Source organism: Dermacentor andersoni, chromosome 4 (genome assembly GCF_023375885.2).
Source record: "Dermacentor andersoni chromosome 4, qqDerAnde1_hic_scaffold, whole genome shotgun sequence".
In the NCBI taxonomy this organism is placed as follows: Eukaryota; Metazoa; Arthropoda; class Arachnida; order Ixodida; family Ixodidae; genus Dermacentor; species Dermacentor andersoni.
In genome coordinates, this window is record NC_092817.1 from 82,893,772 (window position 1) to 82,904,240 (window position 10,469).

At 42.0% G+C, this 10,469-nt stretch overlaps 1 protein-coding gene across 5 annotated transcripts in view; it reads right to left on the reverse strand.

Annotated features, from left to right (window-relative positions):
* The window catches only part of LOC126536383 (proton-coupled amino acid transporter 1), a 110,952-nt gene that overhangs the window by 20,955 nt on the left and 79,528 nt on the right, over positions 1-10,469 (reverse strand). For all 5 annotated transcript variants that reach the window (XM_072287878.1, XM_055073969.2, XM_050183318.2 and 2 more), the window contains 4 exons: positions 5,152-5,242; positions 2,932-3,020; positions 2,731-2,823; positions 1,008-1,092 (listed from right to left, as the gene is read on the reverse strand). In XM_072287878.1, coding sequence (XP_072143979.1) covers positions 1,008-1,092; positions 2,731-2,823; positions 2,932-3,020; positions 5,152-5,242 — 358 coding nt within the window. The remainder of the gene's footprint in view (positions 1-1,007; positions 1,093-2,730; positions 2,824-2,931; positions 3,021-5,151; positions 5,243-10,469) is intronic.

Consider the following 10,469-nt stretch of genomic DNA (forward strand, 5'->3'; position numbering starts at 1 on the left):
GAAGCCATGCCACCAGTGTCAGCGGTGACAACACCCAAGGGAGCGTCACATTGAGCCTTACTTGTAGCTGCTCACCATCGCCCCTTGCAGGAGCAGTGATTCACTTGACACGCGCTTGTACCGAGGACTGACCTCAGCAGTTGACGCCGTGGATGAGCGTAGCCCTCTTCACCTCACAGCACCCTGGCCCCCCCCAGAAGCGCAGATGAGATTGCCCATGCGACTTTGGATGCCTAGGCCATCAGCAACATAGCGCAAGCGCAGGCCATCTCCCCTCCGCTCCTCCTCTGCTTTCCGCCTCATGGTTCCGCTGCACCCTCCTTGCACTATTGCCTTTCTTTGATCTCCAGCTGCGCTCTGTGTTCACTTTCATTCTTTGCAGCGCTCGTTCGCTCGGTTATGCCGATGCTCGCTGCAGGAACGGGTGCTTAAGAGCTGCGCACTAATATGTATCCTGGCTTGAATGAGCATGAATCTGACACTGCAACATCATCACAGAAATGATCTCGCCGTATCACGACCACAGAAACGGACAAGTAGATCTGAATTCTGCCACCAAGTATTAAATGGAAGCATTGGTTATTGCCTCCCTTCCTAGTACAGTCCCCTATTCACATTTCACACTCAAGCAGTTACATGCACCAGTCCTCAATTAGACCATACTACCAGTTCACTTCTTTTCTTCTTTATATCCTTAGCAAACTAGCAGGGCACGTCTTCATGAGATAAAAGAGGAGTACGCAAAGACCACATGCATCATATCAAAGCTTGCTAACCTTATTCTCTATACGTATTTTAGCTAGTCACAATATTTTGTGCTTCCAAAGTCGCTTCATCTTACTCAACAATAGCTTTACTGAATGCACCAGTTGCTTGCCTTAGCATCTCATATACAAACCATGCAGGGCTACCTGGCCTCTAAGCATTTACAACATAAACCTTAATCATCAATTCCAATGCCAGTATTTAGGGTAATCCTATCATACGACTAATACACCATCACTCACCTCTTTTAGACTAGTTGCAACAAAGACAAAGTAGACGCAGCAAAATCCAAACTGGGTCAGGAGTAGAAAACAGTTGACAGTTGCTCTGCAATGTAGCATAATGGAAATATTAATACCTCCATGACTAACAGCATTATCATCCCTGTCAGCATGTATGCAGTGGGGGTAAAAATAATCTCACAGTTTTCTCCAACTGCTATCTCCTCACATTAGCCACATTCATTTCTCATCTCTTAGAATGTGTTCTAGCCTCTTATACCCAGCCAGCTCTCTACATTGCAGTGGGCATGGAACCTCTGCTCATACCTATTGCTTTTTATCATCTGGTTTTTACAACAGCACTCTTAAAGCATCTGCAAAATGCCCTTCTATAATGATCATTTTCTTGTATGCACTAATTTGTACAACAATTCTATAGTTTGATGTCTGTTTTACACATGGAAGATCTTTCACTTATACTTCTAAACTGCGTGAACGTTGGGATGTTCCTTTTAAAGCAAAGCTTCCAGAATCTAGAGTCAAACGGAATAGTACTGCCCAATCACATCCAATCCATTAACCAGACGTACTGTACTGAAGACAACAAGCACCAGCCACACTTTTCCCAAGCTTCAAAGTTTGTATGTGCATTAAAATGGAAATTTAGGCTAGTGGTTTTGCATGATGGTAGATTTCATGGTACAAAAACATAGGAAAAAGAAAAGAAATGGGCATTAGAAGAGACTGAATGACACAAGTCCATGCCTTAATCTTCAAGCCATTTTTCCACCATGAATTCATACCAACTTGCTCAGCAGTCAGTCTTAGTATGACAGGTAGATCGTTTATTGGTGTGGTCGTCCCTTGTCTTATGTGCTGTGTTTTGCGTGATGTACTATTAGCATTAATTCAAACCTGAAAAGACAAAAATAATTAGACTGTCTTGTGTTCCCAGATTTGCCTACATTTGTAACTGCAGTTCAACCCTTTAAGTATAGTAAAGAAATGAAAAGAACTTGCAATAAAACAGAATTTTGTTTCCTTGCATATGATTTTGTTGCTCATAGAAAGCAAGGCTAAGTTAAAGGCTTGTCAGAAAGACGAAGTTTATTAGAAAAAAATATTAATTTTACACCGTAATGAAAGTGGGTTTAACTGCACGATCTGGTTCCTCATTTACACTTTTCAACTCAATGCACTGTTTTGCAATATCGCTCACTCGAAGAAGCTCAGCTCTCTGTATCACCTCTTTTTGTTTTCTTGCATTCATGACTTGAAACATTAACTCCTACCACAAAGGATGCCATTTTGAAAAAGACGGCTAGCAACCACAACAACAAAAAAAACAAGTCTATGTTTGCAATTTCACACTTCAGCAGGCTCCCTTGCGCTATCTGGCATTTTTTACAACAAAACCCCAGAGCAGCAGACGAGCTCAGATTGTCTTGAAGGCCACACGAAAAATAAAACAGCATTGGACGAGTTCATGGTTTGCCTTTTTTGCAAGTTCGTGCTTGACAGGCTCAGCTCTTCTTCCATACGAAAAGGGTTAACTTAGGCTTCATAACGTATGTGGGGAACTACATTACGCTTAGGAACCATTCACGTAGTGATCGCATGCCGCGCTCTGATGTAATTACACATGACAAGTGTCCTCACACAGCTTCTTTTTTTTCTTTTGTTCGGATTTCAATTTATGCTGATGGTACAAATACAGACGAAGCAATCGATACCACGGACTTACCTCGCGCCGTTGGCAAACCGTCGTAGGCAGCGCGGTCCAAACCTGAAGGAGTACTGTGCCACCCCGGCAAAGTCTAATGTTCTACACCCAACCCTGAAAAGGAACAGGAAAGTAAATCAAGTTTGTGACCACATGCACCCAACGAGGGGCTGCAGGTGTAAAGTTTTGAAATGGCCAGAAAACATAGCGATTAGAACTCACTTTTTGGACAGTATGTGGTTGCATTTCACCAATATGTGCATGCAGTGGATACAAATAATTCCCACTAACACAATGCCAACAGAGCCGACCTGAAACATGAAAAATGAAAGAAAAGAAGAAGAAAATACCAATGAACATATTAAATAACAGTTTGATGAAATCAGAATAAACCTTCACTTTTCTCACCATCAAATATGGTGTCAAACGCATAGGCGACCCCGTTTCATGACTATTTTATTACTTGAGCCTTCAAATGAATTGCACATGGAGCTGTGATAGCATCTAGTGTACAAAGCTCGCAAGCAGTCTGTCTATGCAAACACATGTCCTGTCAGTGAAGACAAGATGTTGCTGAAATGCTGTCTTTTCTTTATTTCAGTGTTTTCCTTCCTCTATGGACAACCAGTAATCCACGAGGCAAAATCACAGAGTTTTGCCCCTATTTTTTTTTAGCCAAATTACGGTTGTAAACGCGAAGTCAACATATCCATTCGCAGCGATGGACCTTTCTTGGACCGGCCTGGAATTATCTGCCGGTAGCTATACAGCGCTACTGTCAGTTGTTGAAGATGACCATTGTGCTCCACAAGTCCATGGCGTAGAAGAAATGAAGTGTGATTCGTTTTCTATGGAGCAAGGGACAAACGTCCATCGAAATCCACAGGGAAATCAGCCCACGTAAGGAGAAAGGTATCTCGCTCTGAGAAGTCCGCTGAAGAAGTTCCTGGCAGGACAGGGATTCACGTGCAACGATGAAGCCAAGACGGTCCACACGGTGGTACCACAGTCAGCCGGACTAATTCTACCACAGGGGCATCTCAAATTTAGTGCTGCGATGGGACAAATGTCTGAACTGGTTGGGGACTATGTGGAAAAATAGCATAAGGTTTGCAGAATAGTATGTATATTTGTAATTACCGATATGTATCTTATTTTGGCTTATAAAAGCTGGGGGCAAAGACTTTCTGATTTGACCTTATAAAGGGCGTTTATATAAGCGTCCTGTAAAAATCCTCCACCCTGCAGTGGAATTAAAGATAGCCTGACGGTGATGACACTGATGCAGTAAGAGCAATCTGCAGTCTTCTATAGGTGTTGAACAAACCATGTTTCATTTACCAAGCACTCATTAACAATACACTCATTTGTACCCGGAACAAATTATATATCCACCTGCCACATAGCGAAACTAATCCACTTTCTTGAAAATGCATGCTCATGTGATGCAATAGCATTTTTAAGCAGTTACTCCCACTGTCTTTTGCTCATGTATGATGATTATCACCAAAGTTGTTTCTGCAATGGCGACGTTGGGGCGAATACACCTTGTCGCCTGTAAAGTGCAATTTTTAAACACAAGGCTGGCTGCACGTCAGTGATCCGCACTGTCACAATGGCCAGGAGAACACCAACACATTTTCAATTCCATTTCTTTTTTCAATTCTCTACACGAATGCTGTATACACTAGCCATTTTTATCATGCGATACAGAATGCAATGCATTATTTACTTGTCAAGGTCCTTCTAACCACTGAATTACCTATTTACATTGCTGAGTTCTAGCCAAGCTTCTGCAGTCTCTCACAGTTCACAATAATGCAAAGCATTTTGCTGTGCACAAAAAGGCACTGGTGCATGGCAGGCATTTCACGTCTGAACTTGCTAACAGACATGAGACTAACAGCAATTTTTTATGGAACTGTGCCCGATAGAAATATCATGTCTGCTATGCTGCTTCTTTCTTTTCTTCGAAGACTCGTTGCAATTTTAGGGGTTAAGCAACGAAATTGTACAGAGATACTAGCAGCGAGCTGCATTTAGTATTACAGAACACTTCAAGCCAACTGTACCAGTCTGGTTTCCCGGCTAGCTCAGCTCGTCAAGCATCTCAGGAATGATGAGATTTACAGCAAACGTACTAACTAATGTCTACCTGCTCAACCTTCACACTTGCTAGACTTTGGCCAACCATGCTTTTGAAAGCAAATGGCTTCTGTAAGTATATGCCTCACAATGCATACATGCAGCCTGTAAATGGAACAGAATGGGAGTCAAAGATTTCAACAGCAAAAGAACCACTTGAAAGGATATGTAACAGGCAAGATGGCCAGCTTGGACACAAATGCACATGTTACGGGCACAACTGCGTTCAAAGCAGTCAATTAAAACAAAGTCAGGGAGTTAGTACCCCATCTCAAAGAGAGTAGGAAAGCAACTCACAAGGATTCCTGCATTTGCCAAGGCACTAGGCATGGCTAGTACACCCGTACCAATGTTCCCCTTGAGCAGGTGCATCATTGTTTGGCAGTTGCTGTGAAGGAAACAAAAAAGAGCAGGTGAAGCTTCAACACTTTTGACCTATGAAATGACTGAACCTGTTGGTGTTTAAAGGGGCCCTGACACAATTTTCAACATGGTAAGAAAATGTTGCCAACCTGTCGTAGAGGCTGCTGTGAACATGTGAACCAAATATTGCTGCACTGCATGCAGGAGAGAACGTACAATCTTGTGTCAAAAACGGCAAAAAATTGCTTGCTCTCACTTTTGCAATGTCGTCATGCAGCGTTGTCGAAAGCACCTGGCCCACCAATGCTATTGGCTGATTTTGTGATAGCAAATGGATACCCAGTAATACAGAATTGCTAACTTTGAGCTAAATAAATGAAAAATATAGATGTCTGGAATCTCAAAATGAGAGACAACCCATTTCATCTTTGCACTGTGTGTAGTTGTGTCAGCTGCTCATGGCCTCCGACATGGCAGCAGTATGCTGCGTGGCACAGTCTACTGTGGTCGCCACAGGGTGCTGTGACGAGCCCTTTCGCCCTTGCAAACCTGAACTTTTGGCCGGGGCTTTGCCCTCTCGGTTTCTCTGCTGTGCAGCTTCCAGTGCACTAGCAGAAACGAAAAGAGAGAGAAAGCTAGGTATCGGTGCAACAACTCCACTTATGGTTAAAAGATTCAAAAAAATTTTCTGCCACAAGATTCTTGGAATGATATCCTTTATTGGTAAGGCCATTCTATGACTAGTTATAAAAGTGTTTTAGGATTCCTTCACAAAAGATCTTGAAAAAGAACAAAACAAATTAAATCCATTTTTCATTTGTTTTTTATTTGCATATTATGGGACATCTAATGGCAAAAAAAAAAACATGGTCAAAACAACATGTCATTGAGGAAGAAAATGCCATATCTATATTTCAAAATGGTCAGTTTTGCTCATGAAGGCACTGAAAATGACCAATTTTGTGCCGTTTGCCATTCCAAACCCATATCATCTTGGTTTCGTTTTAAAGACCATGTTTCCAGCTTGCTTTCCTGTCCAAAACAATCTTTCAATGCTGCTTCAGAAAAGAGCTACCTGGTTCTGTAGCTTGAAATGTACAATCTTGCACTCTCATTAGTTTATTGCATCTTTCTAAAAAAATAATAATAATAAAAGGTTATTTTTGCAAGTCGCAAATTTTGGGAACAGTACTGTTTCTATGCTACTCATTCAATTCTCCTAATACCATTTTTTATTGCTTGAATGCTTAAAGGGTCTCAGAGTGCAGAATCACTACAGTATAGTGTTTTATGACATGGTAACATTTTGAAATCTTGTGGAAATCACCATATATAAATTCACACCTGCAATGTTGCAACTTTACAATTTCAGAATTTTGTCTCAATTTTTTAAAGATAAGTTCTGTATACAAAAATAGAAACAAAATAAAGTTGTGATAAGACCAGCACAAACTTTGCTTGCTATAACTTTATTGAAACGCTTTATATAAAATTTGGTGTGCATATAAAATTCTTAAAAAGACCAGCAGTAAAAGACTTGCTGACCATCATTTCCGTAGCCCAGGGAGGTATGAGGGCAGAACTAAACATACGTGTCCATATCGTTCACGTGGCCAAAACTGGTCGTGCCAGCTGACGCAATAAGCACCAACAGTTTGTGCCACCAAGAAGACACATAGAAAAGTAGCAGAAGTTGCATTTGAATTCATGGAGAAAGCGCGGAAGAGAAAATAAAAGGGGAAGGAAGGACAACTATGTCTTACAACTTCGAGTAACACTACAGTTTGACGACAGTGAACAGTTTTCAAGGAATTCGGAATAAATCCGCTTGCTTTAATTCAGTGATTTGCTATGTGTGAAGGCCAAACAGAGTGCTTGTGATGCATGTACCAATTTAAGAAGAACCCAAGAACTGGCATTTGGCATGCTAGCGTGGGGCCGAGCCAGCAGCTGGCACCGTGAAGACAAAAATCCCGTGCTGGTGCAAAATCAGCTAGGTAGAAACCCTACATGCACTAAAGTCTCAGTACATGAGCACTTTTGCAATAGAGCCACTGTGACTTAAAGCTCAGACCAGTGCCTTCATGCTCATCAGCAAAATACTTCAGTCACTGAGCCATCACAATGGGTTGTGCGTAATATACACTATGGTAAATGTAACTGCTGACCAGTTGCATCTGTGTGTATTCCCGTTTGTTTCGATGTTTTCTAATCAGCGGAATATCTCTGGCCATATTAACTATGGAATAAAGCTTCAGTGTCAATCTTTTCTTTATGAATTTAAAAAAAAAGAAGCTTGTGACATTAAGAAGAGTATGAAGGAGTATGGGGGAAATGATGAAGGTCGCCACAGGAAATTCCACATTCTTGGTGGACCAATGATACATATTTGGCAGTTCACAGAGTAGCAACACGAACATGCATGGCAATGAACGTAATCCTTTTTATACTGCTCTGCTGTGCCACTGCTCACTTGCATACTGCGCTTCTGCATTCGTCGTCTTCATCGCTATATGACAATCATATGGCAGCACAGTTTTGGAAGCAATATCAGCCGGGAGGTGGACCCCTCAACCCTGGACTTTCTGCAGGACGGGCTTACCACTTACTCAATATAACGAACTGCAATATAATGAAATTCTCGACATAACGAAGTATTTAAATTTTTGTAACCTCTTGTCCATAGTGCACCATGTATTTAGAACCTCAACACAAGAAAGTGTGTTTGTACGTGATTTTAATGTAACGAAATTTCACTACGGCCGTAAAGGAATACAGAGACAATAAACAGAAACTTCCACGGACGCAGATGGTCAAATGATTGAATTACAAGTGGCTGCTTGCAAATGCACTTCTTTAATTGCACTAAGCCCAGCAAGAAGACTGCCAAAGTGGAGACGCATCATGTTCTGTACAAAATCCAAGTGCGATAAGGTCCTATCCGGCCCCTCACACTTTAGCTTTAGGTGCAGGTGAAAGCTTGCGATGGTGGGACAAGAAAGATGGTGGCCTTACGAGTGCCGCTTTCCCGTGCGAGCAATGGGAAAGGAGAGGGGAGCTCACTCACGGTAACGTGATCAAGCGCGCGCTAAGGGTGGGGGGGTAAGTTGGCGCTTTGTGATTTCTGGCGCGTGTGCGTCTTGCCGCGCGTCTTGGCCGTGGCTGCGCATGGCTGTAAGCGCCGAGCGCATACGCAGCCACGCACCCTGATTTAGAGATAATCTGCCACGTGTGCAAAAAGTGGGTGTGCCGACACGGCGTGGCATCACGTTAGCTGTTTTCCCACACTTTAGTATAAGAGGTTGCGTAATCTTGAGCTTCTCGTGACTCTCTATCATGAAGGCGCTAGCCTTTCATGATAGCATGGTCGCAGTGCGGGTGACGCTATCAGATGCGAGGGCGGAGTGCACGAGAAAGCTTGGCTGGCTTTCCTAATTCGTACTGCTGATGTGAAGATATTGTCGATGCGGCATAATACCGTATCATCCGTCGCTGACTCCCGAATTCACGAAACCAAATTGTTTTCTAATTCAAATTGGCTTTTTTCTATTGCCTGATAATTTGGAAAATTTTGCGGCCCCTTTCCATGCAAGAAAAATCGACCGGTGAATGCACTTATTTGCACAAAAGGTTGAATTTCAATGCAACGAAATTTCGATATAACAAAGAAAATTACCGATTTTACCTACTTCGTTATACTGAGGTTTAACTATATAACAATATTACTGATTATTATACAGAGAGTAGCAAAACATAAGTAAACACGCATACAGAACTAACAAGGAAACAGGCTATGATCTGGAGACAAATCTAAAGTGATCCTTTCCCCAGCGCCCATCGGCTACCAAAAATCACATTCGTTGGGAATGCGAGGAAAACTCTCCTCCACAATCAATACTGTCAACTACCTCCCACGAGACATGGGAGTCACTCCTGTCGTCGACCACCTAAAGACCACCACAGACGGCTTTGTCACAAAAACACAGTCACACTCCTTCTAGCGACTGACGACAGCGACCACACATTGCAGCAGAGTATAGAATGCAGTGGTGGGAATGGCCAAGAGTGTTTTGTAGCAGGCATTGTAGCCGGAAAAAATTCATTTTGGAGTAGCTACTACCCGTTTCGCAGCAGGTCCCAGCATCCCAGAAATAAGGCTTAGAGAGAAAGAAATTATAGCCCTTTATTTGTATAATTATTGCCTATCACAAGAAATACATCAACCAGAGGACAGCAGGAAAAATCAAATTGGATATCATATGATAAACACATCCCCACAGCACTGTAAGACCTCGGGGTCTATTTTTCAGAAAATTTAACATGGAACAGACATATTGATTACTTAACCTTAAAATCATCTCGTATACTAAACCTTGTTAGACGTAATTTTTATAACGCCCCCCAGAAAGTAAAAGAACAGCTTTACATAACAAATGTTCGTCCGGTACTCGAATACGCTTGCCAGGTATGGGACCCTCAAAGCTCTAAACTTATAGAAAAGCTCGAACGCGTCCAAAACCGCGCTGCAAGATTTGTTTCTGGTAATTATAATTTCCGTAGCAGTATTACATTGCTTAAAGAGGACCTGGGTTGGAAAACACTAGCACACCGCCGATTAACTGCAAAATTAGAACTTTTTTTCCGAATCTACTTTGGTCTCACAGGAATAAACAAGAACTTGTACATTTTCCCTCCCCACTTCATCTCTAAACGATGTGATCACGAGCTGAAAGTCCTTGAAATGCGCTGTCGTACTGATGTCTACCGTAATTCATTTTTCCCGCATGTTTCCGCACACTGGAATAGGCTTCCCAGGAGCATTGGTGAATGTAAAACGTGTTCAGAGTTTCTGTCTTTATTGTCACGCAGTCTGTCGTAGTATATTATCCCGTTTTCTTTATATCATTTGGCTGGCATTGCACTTCATGCGATAGTGTACCCTTTCCATTTCTGTTTTGCAAATTTGCACCGCATTTCACAAGACCGTTTTGCCGTCGAGATGACTCATCTATGTTACGTATTTTTTTTACTTTTACCACCTGTGCTCTGCTGTATCAAGTTTTTGTCACATGTTCACTTTTCTTCAATTTGTCCCCCCTGCAATAATGCCCTTGTGGCGCTGCAGGTACTTGTATAAATAAAATAAAAATAAATAGGCCTTTTGTGGCCATTAGAAAAATTGCAGTTACTGGCATTTGACATATTACAAGTAAAAAAAGAATATTGAATATCACAGCATGGATATTGGCACG